The 17,009-nt window shown below is 40.7% G+C and overlaps 2 protein-coding genes across 3 annotated transcripts in view; one reads left to right on the top strand and one right to left on the bottom strand.

Annotated features, from left to right (window-relative positions):
- cep89 (centrosomal protein 89) overlaps positions 1 to 17,009 on the top strand; it is a 167,594-nt gene that overhangs the window by 77,865 nt on the left and 72,720 nt on the right. The window lies entirely within an intron of this gene.
- Positions 13,250 to 17,009, bottom strand: part of LOC140547977 (E3 ubiquitin-protein ligase RNF182) — a 36,329-nt gene continuing 32,569 nt past the window's right edge. The window contains exon 2 of the mRNA XM_072671307.1: positions 13,250 to 14,942. Coding sequence (XP_072527408.1) covers positions 14,035 to 14,928 — 894 coding nt within the window. The 5' untranslated portion in view covers positions 14,929 to 14,942 and the 3' untranslated portion in view covers positions 13,250 to 14,034. The remainder of the gene's footprint in view (positions 14,943 to 17,009) is intronic.

Raw genomic sequence — 17,009 nt, 5'->3', positions numbered from 1 at the left:
TGCATGAGAAAAGGTTGAATGGGGGGTCCTAACATTTTTGCATGACTGAATGCCTAATATAAGTCACTCCCCTTGCTTTGCCCCCTTTACTTTGATATAGACTGGAATCAGAAGGCTATTTTTAATCAATATCAGTGGTTTCCGTGACAAAAAGATGAAAGACCTTCAGAGGAGAATGAGGGGATGTGTCTGCAATACAGGTTTGATTTTCTGCATTGTTTTAAATTTCATTTCAAATTTAGTAGCATTACAATTAATAGCATCCATAGTTTGAAAAGCGATGCCGTGGGTCAAGTAGTGAGGAGTAGTAGTGAGGAAGTTTAGGTGAAGGCATGAACGACACAATCTCCCGTTTTAATCAGAACTCAGAACCTGTAGGACAGTGTTGGGAATTGTGTGGTGAAGTAAAATCCAGCCACTGTAGGACAGGTGAAGGTGTTTATCTTTCTCTGGAGTGTAGCTGGCTGCTTTCAGAAGCTCTGTGTTCTGCTTTGCTTTCTTTCTTATCTGAACTGGCTTCTGCTGTTCTGTTTACTGTCGTCATGGATACAGGCCTCAGTGGATTCACTTCTGAAAGCTTTTTATGGCACCTGTTCACTAATATTGCTTTAGGCTGTAACCCCAGATCTGTGATTGAAGGCAGTACGATTCAGGCTGTAATTTATAATTTATTGTACAGGATAACTCTCTGGCACTTTGGGACAGTAATGTAACGAGGTATTACAAATGATTGACCTGGAAATGTAATAAATTTCCAATAATGTAATAAAGAATTGCATTATTGATACAATGGTATTAACAGTTGAGACATTATATTACATTAGTATGCAAGTTATTACATTATTAGGTTTTTATGAAATTAAAGTGCACTGTATTATTATTATTATTATTATTATTATTATTAACGACTAAACCCTACATTTAAATGGTGGTGAATTAAAGATGCTTCCAACTTGCTTTGTTCATCTGTTTAAGCTTTTAGCTTTAGGCTCCTGTGTCCATCTACCACTGACTTTGATCTCTCCGACTATCGGTAATGGTCACAGATTGCGTTTAGTGGGTTAAAGTCAGGGGGAAAATACGCAGTGTTGACTGTAGTGCAGCATGCAGAAACTGTAGGCACCTAAGCACATTATTTAATGCCGAAAAAGAGTTTTTGCTTGTATAAACTCCATATCACATTAGAACAGATGCAGGTAAACATAAATACAGTAAAAAGTAAGAAGTTGTCATTTTGAAAAATAGATCTTGTGATCTAGTTTCTCCTGGATGCCCCCAGCCAGTGTGTGGATCAAATCCAATAGCATCTCACCTGATTTGCCATCATTAAGCATTGGTTTACCAAACCAGATTTTGGATGATGACTATTAATAATACTAGGCTCCCATGAGGAGAGCTGTGGAAATGTAAAATCCCACTTTTTGCATTCCTGTTTTGTATTAATATTTGTATTTATTCTAATATTAGTGTTTTGTGAAAAGGTTGGATAGAGAAAATCAGGTGCATTGTGCAATCTAGGCATTGTCTTAATAACTAATAACGGCTCATTTGAGGTACATTGCGGTTAATGAGACTGTTAGAAATCAATTGAATTGAAATGAATTGAAATTGCTCTATTGTAACTCTGTGTGTGTGTGTGTGTATGTGTGTATGTGTGTATGTGTGTATGTGTGTGTGTGTGTGTGTGTGTGTGTGGAACAAAACCGGCTAGTCTCCGTTCTGTTCTCTAAACCCTTCATGTGACGTGAAGCAAAGTTTACGTGCATCCTCCTTGTGGTCCTGATGTGAGGTGTCTCTATGGCAACAGCAGGAGCAGAGGGGATTGGTTAGCCTGGCTTCTGTGACTCCTGAGAGTTCTGTCAGGATGGAGACAAGTAGAAGATGCTATAGGCTATATATGTGTGTGTGTGTGTGTGTGTGTCTATAAAAACACTTAAAGACCATCTTGAAGCAGATGGACGTAATGGCTGTTTTTCTCGTTCTTTTCCTCTCTCTCTTTTGCATTTCACGTCTGACAGCATGTGATTTGTCCTTGGTCGGAGGCTGAAAGCCAGCTGAGCGCGCTCGTTGCTTTGGATATTGGAGGCTTGTGCGTATGTTCTTCAGAACAAGAGCGCAGAGATAGACTGCGCTCTGTGACAGCCTTTCACACTGTGTAATTACACACTGCATTCTGACATTGTGTTGTTCTGCAGGGTTATATTTGAGTCTCTCTCGCTTGCTCGCTCGTGCTCCCTCTCTCTTTTCTGGTTCTCTCTCCAGTGCTCTCGGAGGCAGAAGTGATGTGACAGATTGCATGCGATGGATTGCATGACCTTTGAAGAAAATAAAAGTGCTTCATGCATGGCTTGTGAATGAGGTGTGTGTGTGTGTTTGTGTCAGTGAGGCAGCGAGTGGCAGCCATTTTTCTTAGCTGATCATGTCTGATAAAGTTCAGGAACTAATGTTATTAGATTTTATTTCTTTTTATTTGTTTGTTTGTTTGCTTGCTTGCTTTAAATCCATAGAAGTTTATAGTCTTTACTTTAGTTTTGCTATGCTGTTTAAAGAAACAGAATAGCATCTCTCGCTATATGCTACTTCAGGGTCAGCATGCTGCTAACTGCACTATGTACTAACTTTGGAAGCAGGTAGGAAAACACATTTGTGAGAACTGCGTAACGCTGCAAACGTGGGTACTTTTGGTGTCAAATATTGTAATATTACTCTACCGCCTCAGTCCACATGCTTCTTTTACTTTCAGCGACAGTTCTGTTGCTCTCAGATTGTCCAGAAATGCATGTGTAAAACGTGTCCTTCTTTAAGGGTGGGTCAAAGTCGTAATTCCACTTCCCGACTGTCCCAGGAGCAAGAAATAACAATTCTCACATTATGCTCCTCTAATTAATTAATTAGCCGATATTATTTATAATTATTTAATATTATTTATAAAATGTCAGAGACTAAGTCTGAGTCTAACCTTCAAACTGTTTTGGTATTTGCTGTGTGGTGAAAATGTATGTCAAATTTGTAAAGGTGCACGTATTTGTCACTGTACAGTGTACACTCACCCAGAGCGGTGGGCAGCCAACTCCAGCACCCGGGGAGCAGAGAGGGTAAAGGGCCTTGCTCAAGGGCCCAACAGTGGCAGCTTGCCAAGCCCGGGAATCGAACCCACAACCCTGTTATCGATAGCCCCGCGCTCTAACTGCTGAGCCACCATGGCCCCCCTGCCCCCTTTGTGAGAAATAGGCAAGCTCTGTATGCTACACTATATGTCCAAACGTTTGTGGACATTCCTTCTAATGAATGCATTCAGCAGCCAGGTGTGGGATAGAGGCCTATACAATTCCACAGCATTGAGCTGTGGAGGAGTGGGACTGTGTTCTCTGGAATGATGATGCTCCATCCATTACGTTTGGGATGAGTTGAGGTGCTGATCATCCAACATCCTGACCTCACTCTTGTTGCTGAATGCAATCAAATCCTCTCAACAGTGCTCCAAAATGTAGTACAAAGCCTTCCCTGGACTGGACTACACAAGTGTTTTTCTGTGCTTTGAAAAGAAAACCTAAAGTTGACCGCAAATGACTTTGTAATAGTAGCTCTTAAGTTCTCAAAAAGACCATCGACCTTGACATAAGGACAAAAAGTGTTTTTTTTTTCATTTAAACAAATATAAACAGCAGAAACGCACTTAGAAGTTGCTTATGATTAGTAAAGAGGAATAGATTCTGTACTACTTGTAAGTAATTACATTTTAGTTCATTCGACATGCAGATAAGCATGTCATCCACAAAAGCTCATGTTCAGACGTAGTTGAGTATGATCTCATCAACTCATCAGAAGCATCTGCAAAAGCTTGAACACTGTCTTTTAAGGAAGAAGAGTGGCACACCACCAAATACAACAAAATTCTGAAATTCATTTTTAAATTTCCAATTGTTTTGCTAATAATATTATTTTTCTTTTTCTTTTAAATGAATTTTACTTCGCAATTTTATATAGCTTATTATCCAACCCACTCGTTGGTACTCTTCCCCATCACATGTAATGCTCCAGACACTGGGAGGGTAAAGACTGACCCAGCGCCTTTTTTCTGAACGGCCATCAATGCAGCGGCAACCGACAACCAACGCGCTTGAGGGAACGCACCAGGTACCCAGCTCTGAGGCATTGGCTAGCAGACGCCCGTGCCAGTCCGCATCTCACGGAAGTGATGTGGAGAGAGAGCAAGCCATCCTCCCACCTGGATATAAATGGCCAGTTGTGCTCTCTCGGGCTCTGGCTGCTAAGATTACATCAGAAAAGATGCATAATAGACATATTTTGAGATATGTGAGCCCCAGTGTAGGTCTAGGTATGTAGGTATGAGGGTTTTATACTGCTGACTGAGCGTGTCTCCTATTAGAAATATATATTAACCCTTGTGTCGTCTTAAAAGTTAAAAATGTGTCTAACAGCAGAGACAAAAAATTTAAAAATTTCAATTTGAAATGATTGACTGAATGACTTTGCCTAGAGTAACCCAACCATTGGAGAAAGTGATACACCACCAGTGTATGTATGTTGTCTACAGGTATTGAATATAAAGATGATACAAGGGTTAATAGAACTGATATTCTGTTGTTTTTTTAAATACAGAGACACCTTTTAAAACTGTTTATAGAAATCGACTATGACGCTACAGATATGACAGCCCACGACTGCATTAAACATGCTGGAGCAGTCCTTTAATAAGATCTCCTGGTGCATGTACTTAATAGCTGATTCCAAATGATCATTATATTACACATCTTTGGAGATGACGGAGCCTATACCGGTATAAATGTGGCATCGTTAACACTCCCCCAGCCCCCAAAGTCCATTAGTGGATGAATCAAACCGGATGTGAGCCAAATGACTCGCTCAAGTGCTGCGCCACACTGCTGCAGTCAGTAATGTCGAAACCTTTTTAGCAGATTTCCCACACTTCCCTGCTGGAGCTCCAGCTCCAGTGCTAAAATCTTCTAAATGCTGCTGAGAGCCTTCAGAGCCCTCAGAGCACACTTGTTAAGATACACACTCACTTTGTGTTAATCACGCTCTTAAGCAGAGTGACTTACCCACGCACAAACAAGCACACACAAATAGACACACACACATACTCACACACACATACTGCTGCAATCCTTAAAGCAACATGCACTGCCAGTGCTAATTAAGATTTCAGGGTTGCCTTGGCAGTGCCAGGAGAGAGGTTTGATTGAGGCCGCAGGGTGTTTGTGTGTGTTTGTCTGAGGATTAGAGATATCTCTGCTTGCCAGGATCTTTTTTAGCAATGAAAGAAGTGAAAGTGGTGGGAGAAAGAGGGAGACGGCAGGTTGGAGGAGCAGAGAGGAAGTAAGAGAGATGGATTCCTCTATAAGACGTGTGGAGAAAGTGCCCACCAGGAGAAAGAATATTGCGTCTAAATAATTCAGTCGTCATTAAAATTCATGCAGCACATTTGCCTAAAACGGCAGAAAAAAGATGTTGAATATTTGATTGTGTGTATAAATACAACCTCAGATGGAATTTTGTGAAGATGAAGGTCGCTTTTAGATGAAGCGGCATCGTGGGACTCACTGATCTAATTAACTGTTTTTAACGAGAAGGAGTCAGAGCTTGTGGTGAATGAACTTGATCAGTGATGCAACAAAATGTATGTAGGCCTAGGCTTCAGTTCTTCACCCTAAAACTGCATTACTCTCATTATTAACAATTATTAATCAGTTTTATAGACCCTAAAACTAGGGATGCACCGATTTAATATTAGGATCGGATATCTGTCCCAATATTAACAAAATTAGTTGGATCGGGTATCGGATTATTAGGACAATCCAAATAATCCAATTATTTATTTAGGAGGGCTAAACCACAGGGGTTAGGAGCAGGCCCGATATTTTTAAAGCTTTTCAATATATCACGTATCTGCCTTTGAAATGTCTTACAGTATTTGTCTTACATTATCTTACTTAGTTTATAATTTATGTGATTACTTTTTATGTGATTACTATTTTGGGTGTTTCATTAGTTGTTTGGTAACAGACATAACAATTGATTACCAACCTTGATCAAGTAGTTTAGTTTTTGCTAACTTTAGATAAAATGAATTCCTGAATTAAGTTCAGGATAAGTTTCCATTCTGGGAGACTGTACTGTGCCACACCAATAAGAGTCCTTGGGCAAGACTCCTAACACTACATTGTCCCTCCTCTGTAATACAAGTAACCTTGCAAGTTGCTCTGGATAAGAGCGTCAGCTAAATGCCATAAATGGAAACGTAAATGTCTAAAGAGACACACAATCTCAAGCAAGAGGTTTCTGTAACATGGCCTCAGAATCTTTAATTAAGGCGCTGTGAATTTAACAAATATTAACAAAATTAGTTGGATCGGGTATCGGATAATTAGGCCGATCTATGAAATCGATCCTTTTTTTTTGTTGGTGTGAGACTGCACTAAATATTTACATGTTTGCAATGTTTGATTACTGCCATGTTACTTATTTATTCTCAGGTCTAGCTGCTAGATTTTATTTTGAATTACTGTTTACATTAAATATTTAAAAATAAGACTGATTACTTTTTGTGTGTTTGACAAAGTGGAGCTACTTATTTTCTTATTTACATTTTACTTATTTTAAAATACATTTTAAGAAATTTTACACAATTGTTTATCATTTTAGTGACATTGATGTTAATTTGTTATATTTTGTTCCACAAAGTTAGTAAAGCAACGTTTAAGTCAATCCTGATGCCTAAGTCTCTCCCTCATGGTGAGGTATACGTTTTATTAATTCAGCAATGCTATCGGATTGGTATTGGGTATCGACCGATCTTCAAAGTTTATGTATCTGCGAAAATGTTACCAAACAATTCATAGTTGTTTGTGCATTAATAACAGTATTAATGACAGAATAATACATAATAAGATTAAATTTCCTCACAATGCTATTGGGACAATGGTAATGGTATCAGATTGGTATCGGATCGGCAATGGTATCGGATTGGTATCGGGTAATGACCGATATACAAAGTCTATGTATTGTATCGGAACTGAAAAAGCCGGATCGGTGCATCTCTACCTAAAACAGAACCCTGTGGGACTCTTTTGTAAAAATGTTACCAAATAATTCATAGTCGTTTGTGCATTAATAACAGTATTAATAACAGAGTAATAAATAATAAGATTAAATGTCCTCACAATGCTATGCTATTTCATGTTTCATTAAACATGTTGTTGTACTCATTTTCCTGTAATGGAGTAGTAACAATATTAACCCTTTAAAGCCTGAACCATAATTCTCACAGCACATTTATTAAACAAAGTACAACATGCAGAACACAAAATTATTTAACCCCTTCTAGTCTGAGTTGCTTAAAATTTTAATCAATTAATTTCAAACTTTCAAACAAAATTGGGATGTATTTTCTGCTGCATGCAGTGCACAGATAATCCACTAGGGAGCAGAAAACATTTATCTGACTTAATTTGTCATTTATGTAACTTATTCTTATTTACTTAATTTTGTATATATTATTGTTAACCCTTAGACATTATTTAATCATTAGTTAAGATGATTCATTATTTGATTATCAGTAATTATGATTTTGTACTTTTGATACTAATTTGTATCAGTTATACACATCATTTGTATCAATAATACACTTGGTTTAAAGGGTTAATTCAGTATAAGGGTTAATTCAGTATAAGCTATGTAAAACCGACCACTGTGCTGTAGACTTGTTGTTTTTCACATAGCTTATACTGAATTAAATAATGTTAAGATGACTGACCGATCCATACTCTGCACGCAAAGGCACCCATTCACTGCAACCGTTTCAAGGTTGGCTAAGCTTGTCATCAAGCTAATGAGAAAATGTAGCGTGTAACTCAGTTGTTGTCAAAGCATGTGAAGGATTCTAATTAGGCTACACTCCATGTTTGTAATGGAGACCACAGAGTGTGTGTGAAGAACCTTTCAAAGGCCTAAATGATTTTCCCTTGAGGATCTTCACACATTCACTCAGGTCTATTACAGACATGGTTCTTTATCAAATCAAAAGTGGTTATATTATGGCATTGCTCAAAGAACCACTGTTATTTTTTTAAAGAAGCACCTTTATTTTTAAGAGTATTAAAAAAAGTATTTTTAAATAGTATTGTTATATAACATAGGATTGGCGGTACTCTTTTACTGGTGTAATGGAGCTAATATTACCATCTCTGAGGAAGACCAACGTTCATATTGTTCATACGACTCAACAAGGAGCTCACACACACAACAACGTGTCTGAAATCCTTCACTACCATGTCAAATTCTGTATCCTGTAATAGTGCTCTATACAGTGATCTGGACTACTGCATGTAGAGAATACGGCACACTTTCGGACGCAGCTCTTTTTCACATCTTTTCTGTCACCATGACAACATCAGTTAGGACTGAATTTTGAATCTGGGAATGGTTGTAATTCCTACTTTTTGTGGCTACTTTAAAGTTTCTAACACATGTACACATGTTCCCTGTTCCAGTGGTGATGTGGCTCTGGTGGAAATGATGGTCGTCAGCCTGATGGATTCCAGTCTAGTCTGGATTTCACCACCTGCCGTCATACGTCTAGCTGGAGAGCCAAAATATTTGTTGATTCACTTGTTGGCATATCTGTAGCGATAGGTTGTTTTAATTGCAGGGGGTCCCTGTCTAACCCTGATCCTTTCTCATCATGGGCTTGGAAACGGCAATACAGAAGAACAAGATAGATTTGAGTGTGTGGTTTGATTTAGGAGGGCTAACGCTTACTAGAATTGGAAACAGAATTAGCGGTGCAGGGACACCCTGTTGGACCACAGGGGTTAGGAGCAGGCCCGATATTTTGAAAGCTTTTCAAACTACCAATATATCACGAATCTGCCTTGTTTTGAAATGTTTTACAGTATTTTGTATACAGTATAGTCTTGCATTGTCTTAATTTTATGTGATTACTATGTGTAACAGACATAACAATTGATTATGAACTTTAGATAAGATGAATTCCTGAGTTAAGATAAGATGTGTTCATGTAACATAAATTTGTGAAAATCAAATTTTGCCCTTTGCAGATTATAATTTAGGGTGTTTAGTGCGGTGCAGCAGATAACACCACACCTGCCAGTGAGCTACCTCACCACATGGGAGTTGTGGGAGTTGACACTGTACTGTGTCACAGTACAGGGCAAGACTCCTAACACTACATTGTTCCTCCTCTGTTATGCTCTTATCCAGAGTGACTTACAAGGTTACTTGTATTACAAAGGTGGGCCAATGTAGTGTTAGGAGTCTTGCCCAAAGACTCTTATTGGTGTAGCACAGCATAGTCACCCAGACTGGGAATCGAACCCCTGTCTCCCACGTGGTGAGGTAGCAGGTAGCACTAGCAGGTAGTGGTATTATCTGTTGCGCCACACCAACCAACCTTGCAAGTTGCTCTGGATAAGACCATCCGCTAAATGCCATAAATGGTAACGTAAATGTCTAAAGAGACATACAATCTCAAGCAAGAGGTTTCTGTAACATGGCCTCAGAATCTTTAATTACAGAGCTGAGCAGGTGGCAGGAGTCTTAAGAGCATGGAGACTCTCCCTCCATGCTGAGAAACCTCTGAAAGAGAGTGACCAGAATGTGAGGGATCAGCCATGATTTTCCACATCCTAGATCTTCAAGTGTAGAGAGCTTGCAGCTGTTGACTTTTTCTGCACATCGCCCAATTTGCAGAATCTCACGCTTGGGGTGCGAAGATGCAGAGCCGAACCAGATGGATACGGAGGATGTGGTGATTGATCCTATTATGACAGTGCAAAACTAGACCACAATGCCTGAGGCAGCTTAAATGACCTGAGGTGTTGCAGTAAATACAGGAGCTGCTTAGCCTTTTTCATGCTGCATTTGTCCTGTTCGAGGTCCTCCTGAGTCCAGGAAGTTGTAAGACTCTGCTCTACTCACTGTGCAGCCCTGCAGTTCCTGTAAAATCAGTTGAAATCAATTGTCATTTTAAGGTCGTGTTTTTAAGATTCAACCTTAGGTTGTTGGCTTTACATCATGACACCAATTTACCATTGTTTGAGATTATCCCAATAGGTTTGAGAAATGCAGCCATTGATGTTGATATAAAGGTGCTTCAAAGGGTTCTTTGAACAATGCCATAGAGGAACCACTTTTGCTCTACAGCGTTGCTCAAGGTACCCTTTGAAGCACCTCTGTTTGGAAGAGTGTCCAGAAACATGGTCACACACCCTGACCTACTGTTTGCTGTTGGTCAAGAGGAGGTGGATGCAGTCGAGGAAAGGAAGAGGAACATTGAGCTGAGTCTACAAATTGCGCATGGGCTGTTCTGCAGAATGTAGAGTAGAGCAAGACTAATGGCGTCATCTACAGACCTGTTATCCCTGTAGCTCCTGCAAAGCATCACGGTTTTAAGGTGCTGTACTATAAATCTCTCAAAGCACTTAATGACTGTCAGTTTAGGCCGGAGAGCTTCTGCTTTTTGGAGCTGGTTTGATTATGGAAGTCTTAGAACACCTAGGCTCAACACACTGGGCCAGGGGCTGATTGAAGAGGCCTGATTGAAGAGGATTGGGGGGGGGGGCTGTTTAGCACAGTACCTGAGTGTTGCAGCTGACACACAACCAGGGCAAGCTGCATTCTTAATCTTACTGAGGCCACAGCTGACCTGATGTTCAGTGGTGGTGATTGGAGGTGGTGGGGGGTTGATGGGGCTGTAGAGGTTAGAACGGGCCGGAGTGAGGAGGCTGCAGACTGTCAAATTGCAGAAAGACTGTAACTAGAGTTGGGTAAGGGTGGCTATAGCATTTGATTACTCTAAATGTAAGTATTTTGACAAAAACTATGTGATGCTTTCTAGGAAGCTTCTCCAGCTTCACAACATGGTTTGGTGAGTTGGCAGAAGAACCTATTGAAAAGTGTTGATCTGTACCTTGTGACGGCAAGCCTGTCTGACATGATGCAATTCAGGTCTTCAGCGTATTGATTGTAGCCTCATCTGAATTAATTATGAAAAGGACATCAAAAAACAACATTGTCGCTCACTGATTGATCAGCAGATTCTTGTCTAAGCACAAATTCAGGGTAATATGAGTCAGTTTGATTGAACCCTGGTGTGTTTTTGTGTGTGTGCGCACACTTGTCTGCAGCAGCAGGGAATTCTTGGTAAGCCCGCTGGCTGTCGCACACTCTGCAGTCCCTGTGATGAATGGCTTTCATTCCAGCTCAGAGCAGAGGCTCCTACAGGCAATTGGGTGTCAGGGCAGTGTGTGGAAAGGCCATGTTGTGATCGGAGGTTTAACCATCAGTGTGACCATTTGGAGCGGTGGGCTTTGGAAAAGGGGGTGAGAGTTAGGGTTAAAGCAAAATCAGATTTCCTCTTACCACAAATGAGGTCAATGAGCCAAGACCTGTTAAGTGTGTAAAGTTTGCTTCTTTAGTGTTGCCCTGTAGCTGTGAGGATAATGGAGCACTGAGCAGACTGCATCCTAAACACCGCACACATAGACCTGCTTATGTGGTTAAACTATATGTAGTTTTCCATAGGCATTCCTGTAATTGGTTTCTGTCATTTGCATTGATTCTCTTTCCTGCGATAAAAATGGAGATGACGTTCATTATAATTAAGCCTAAAGCGGACTGAATGAACTTTTTATTAAGGTTGGCCACCTATTGCAGTGCTCTGCAGTATAATCTCCCTCTATTTCTTCCTGCACACGTGTTGCATTGTTGTATAACTGCAAAATGTTAAGAGTTTTAATGAATTATTGATTCTCTTACCTGCAGAGTAAGTCCCTCTGCTGTCACTCTTGTAATTAGAAGTTGTTAAGATTCCATTCACATGGAATAGATTGAGAATACATATACATGGAATAGATTGAAAAAAATCATTAACATGAACATTAGTACTTCTCTGTTACTGACTTCAGAATGGAGAACTTTTTTAAATATGCCTGGTATCTTGAGAGCTGTTGGGACATTAACATTGGGCTTGGATGTCCTGTTTGCATTTGCACATCCAGCTCAAACAGGGTGAAATCAAATGGACTATTTTCAATCCCCAGTTGGCAGTTATGGCTATTCGGAAGGTAGCTGCAGGTGCAATTATGGGCATGTAAGTAATTAGTAATTGGTCTACTAGTCGAATATAATGGCTGGTCATTTATTCTATATACATAAAGTACTCCTTCCAATTCATTTTTTTTGTTGTCAGCAGCACCCATGCATTGCTATCAGGGACTAGACAAAGCTGTGTGTGTGCGTTTGCACATCTGTGCCAGCAACTTTAAGTAGCTAAATTGCATTTGTTAGAAGGGGTGTCCACAAACATGGTGCTCCACCAAATTCAAATTATATTAATTATTTTTAGGGATGATTTTTACATTCACTCAAAAACAACCCCAGAATTTGAGACTTAACAAGGTTTGCTCCTTGTCCAACAAAATAGCACTAGTCTAGTGTCAGTACACCTTTGAAACAGTTGGAATAAAAACTTTGGTGCACTGCTATTACCACAAAACCTTCCATTGCTGCTCCATTAAATAACATGGAATATCCAGTTTGCTGTCATCAAGCTACCATTATAAGGTAAATGCAGTTTATCAAGCAGTAGAAATAATATTTTTACCCAAAACATTCCACAAATGGCCCAAACTTTAGTTGATAATTGATTGGAAAGTGTAGCATTTCCAGATTTTTCCATTATCCTTCCACTTTTTCCTTTAAAGGCAAATTCAAACGGGGGGTAGCAAGTCTTCTCTAGGGATTTGTTCAGCATAGGATGTTTGATTTAGCTCACCAGACCAGTTAACCTAACCCCACCTCTTCATATTCATATGATAGTCCTCCTTACTGTTATTGCACTTTCATACTGTATACCTCTCATCTAGCTCAAGAGAATCCATTATGTACTGCATTCTTTAGGTGTCTCATTGTGAATTCCCTCAGCACCATGGCCATCATGTCAGGTATCATAGATGGAATAGCATTTCATTTTATACCATTTCATTCCATTTCGCTGCCAATGGTTAAGCGGGAGAATGGGAGAGGCAGAAGATGAAAAAGAGCAAGAGAGCAATGCAATATAATACCAACGTCCTCTTAAATGTCAGCACATCATTTTGTCCTTTGGGTTTCGGTTGGATACTTCAGCTTAGCTGTGACCCCATTTACCGGCATGTATGTAATGTGATGAAACTGTGAAGGACTCTGCAAGGATGCGGACTGCGCACCCACTGACTGTTGGCTATGTATCTGTGCACTTATAAGGACCATGGGAAATACACCACGCCACGTCTTAAAGCCTGTACAATGTCTTAAAGCAAATCCTTTATTTAAGCATCTCCCTTTCCCACAAGGGTTACTGTTTCCCCCACAGCGGGTGTGTTTTCTAACCGATCACAATGAATGTTCCCCACCAAGACACGTCTGTCAGAATGATCAACAAGGCTGGTCGTTTCATGATACGCGGTTCCGTACAGTGCAGAAATAGAAATAACCACAGTATTTTGACATTATCCTGCATGGCTTGTTAGCTCTTTAGGGCTACATACACTGAGGCACATATACTCCTCCGGGAATTCTGGGTAAAACACACATTTGTGATTGTTAATGCTTGCTTAATAGATTCTCTAGAGGGTGGACATTTGTTCATTTGGCTCCTCGAGTTCTTGTACTGGCCGTTCTGGAGGCCAGATGCCAATTATGGAATGTTGCACGAACATCGCTAGCCATGTGTTGAGGCTTAAATTTGCTACTAAAAGGCATCTGCACTAGTCAGTGTTCCTCTTTGACAGTTACAGTTTCATTGCCAGGCGTCCTAACATTGTTAGATGGCAGATGTTTACATTGTCTCCTGTCTGTTGAGAAGAAAGACCGTTCTGAACAATATAGCGTAGCATAATAGCCCTCAGCATGTGCGAGGAAGTGTCATTTGTGTCGCTGCTCGTCTGTCACCGCTTCTTCTTTTGTACTGTCAAGTCGCATCGCGTCCAATCAGCTTCTGCTGGAGCAGTCGCACATGCCCTGGCACAGGCACTGGCAGAAGCCATATACAAGACAGACCGTGAGACTGGAGGGCACAAGGCTAACGCACACGATGCCCAGTGTCACTCTCTGGATCACCAGCAAGTAGATGCCCAAGGGCAAGGAGCCGAAGTAGAAGAATCCCAGAAGCCACACAAGGATCCGGGGTACGTGATTGCAGAACTTGGACAAGGCGTCCTGATCCATGGCCCCACTGTTCGACGCCACAGACACAGAGTCCAGACTGTGGTCGCCGTAGTAATCGGAGCTGCCGTTGCGGCTGGGTGAGCGTTGCGCATCCCGCTGGACCTCCATGATGGTGATGACCAGGCAGTTGGAGGAGTCGTGGGACGGACTGTCTGTGGAGGACAAGCTCTTGGGCGTCAGTACTACCTCTTTGCTGTGGTCAGAACTCCAGGACTTATCCCTGACCACCAAGCATGACATGATGTTGGAGTCGTCCGGGAGTCCGGCCACTTCGTACTCGCTGACATGCGTGTCGTGACGGCAGAAGGGGCAGCAGATGCAACCAGAACCGTCCCCCATGTCCAGGATCTTGTTAAGGCAGCGGGCGCACACGCGGTGCAAGCAGTCCAGGATCTTGGGCTTGCGGTTATGGATGTTATAGCGCTGGTAGCAGATTTTGCACTCCAGCTCATCGCTAGCACTAGTGGCAGCATTGGAATTAGCATTAGCGTTACTGCAAAGGTTTGAAGTTGTGCTAGTTTTGGGGTTAGGGCTACCACCAACACTAGGGTTGGTGTTAGCATTCGGATTAGCATTTGCAGTGGGGCTAGCATTAGCACTGGGATTGGGGTTCGCATCAGCAGGCCTCTCCTCTGGTTCAGCCTGAGCACAGCTCATCTTGGCCTCATACTCTGCAAAACAGACACAGCATGTTAGGATCGAGGTTCGCCCTTCAAAAAGAACAGCACATACGTTTTTGCACAAAACAATTTTGCACTTTTTTGATTTAGTTTAGTGATGGACTTTCTTTTGGAAGTTTTTAGCTAGATTCTCTTTGTAGCCTGCAGCTCTGAACATCTAAGAATTATGATTCTACAACACTGCCGTACTTTCAAACTCCTCACCTTTTTGATGAAATTAACTGTTTTAAATGATAAGTTTAAATAAAAGGTTAGATACATATTGGAAAGGGTGAGAGCCCCCCCCAACAAAGCACAGTAGCAGAAAACAGCTTGCTAATATGGTATTTATACAGGGTGGGCCATTTATATGGATACACCTAAATAAAATGGGAATGGTTAGTGATATTAACTTCCTGTTTGTGGCACATTAGTATATGGGAGGGGAAAAACTTTTCAAGATGGGTGGTGACCATGGTGGCCATTTTGAAGTTGGCCATTTTGAAGTTGGCCATTTTGAAGTTGGCCATTTTGGATCCAACTTTAGTTTTTTCAATGGGAAGAGGGTCATGTGACACATTAAACTTATTGAAAATGTCACAAGAAAAACAATGGTGTGCTTGGTAACATAACTTGTTTATAAACATAACTTTATTCCTTCATGAGTTATTTACTAGCTTCTAATGTGCCACAAACAGGAAGTTAATATCACCAACCATTCCCATTTTATTTAGGTGTATCCATATAAATGGCCCACCCTGTATATAGGCTATGAAAAGAGTCATTTTGTGAGCTGTGAAATTTCTTTTATTTGGGTATCTGCTTTCTTTTTCTTTTCAGCAGTTTTTAAACACTGGGCGAAAAAGGTTAATCTGTTGTAAATTATTGTTGTCAGCAGCCAAGACAATCAGCATCCATTAAGTTTTAGTTTGAAATGAATGTAGAGACACATTTCTGATGCTTGTGGACTGTCTATAAATTGCATTTCAGGTTTTTCAGGCAATTATCGGGGCCCAAGCACTGCACGCCATTACAGAGCCATTGGAATACAAATGATGAGCAAACTGCCACCTGTTTTATAATAGTTATCAGCTCTTGTACACAGTAACCATTTCTGACCATGGTACATACTCTCAGAAAAAAGCAGGTAGCAATGATATGGTACCCTCAATCATATGTCCTAAATGACATAGCATTTAACATAGCTGTACCACATTTCTGTGCCTGTGTTTTTACATTTTTTAAGTTGCATTGACCTGTACACTTTTTTGTGGGGTTTGGTTGTTTTTTTGGTAAAATGGTACACATTACATCTTCCTCCAGGGAAAGTGATTGTAATGTACTGTGAAATACAGGATCAAATGTTAAAGACCATATTGGAGCCTTTGGACTTTTGGGTTTTCTGTGGATTAAGCAACATATCTTTTACAAAAAGCTCAACATACTTACATTACATTTACATTTAAGGCATTTAGCAGACGCTCTTATCCAGATCGACTTACAAAGTGCTTTGCTATTTACCCAAGAAAAACCTCAGCTAGTTTGAATAGACTAATAATTCAGATACCTCTAAGCTTTAGACTCTACTAAACACAAGTCAGTAAGGTGACCACTCTACTATTCGCCCAAGTACTCTTGGAAGAGGAGGGTCTTCAGTCTGCATTTGAAGACACCCAGGGGAAGCTCGTTCCACCACTTCAGTGCCAGGACAGAAAAATCCTGGACGCTCGTCTTCCGTGGATTTTGAGGGATGGCGGGTCGAGCCGAGCCGTACTTGAAGCTCAAAGGGCTCTTGGTGCGGATCGGCTTTTGACCATTGCCATCAAGTACGGAGGGGCTGGTCCTTTCTGGGCTTTGTAGACTTAAACATTCAAGAATTTTAACATGACTTGTATCTTCCAAGTTTTCAAACTAAATGCATGTAATAATCCTAGCGCAATGTATTATTGCTGGGCATTACTGTATTCTTTCAGCGATGCTTCCACCAGATTCTTCTGATGGGTTTTCATGTCAGATTACAATGACGCACTTTTTTTGTTTGTTTCCTTTTTGACTTGCTATATCGAGACAAGCTCCTTT

The sequence above is a fragment of the Salminus brasiliensis genome, chromosome 25 (genome assembly GCF_030463535.1).
Source record: "Salminus brasiliensis chromosome 25, fSalBra1.hap2, whole genome shotgun sequence".
NCBI lineage: Eukaryota > Metazoa > Chordata > Actinopteri > Characiformes > Bryconidae > Salminus > Salminus brasiliensis.
This window is presented reverse-complemented; position numbering and strand designations above follow the sequence as displayed.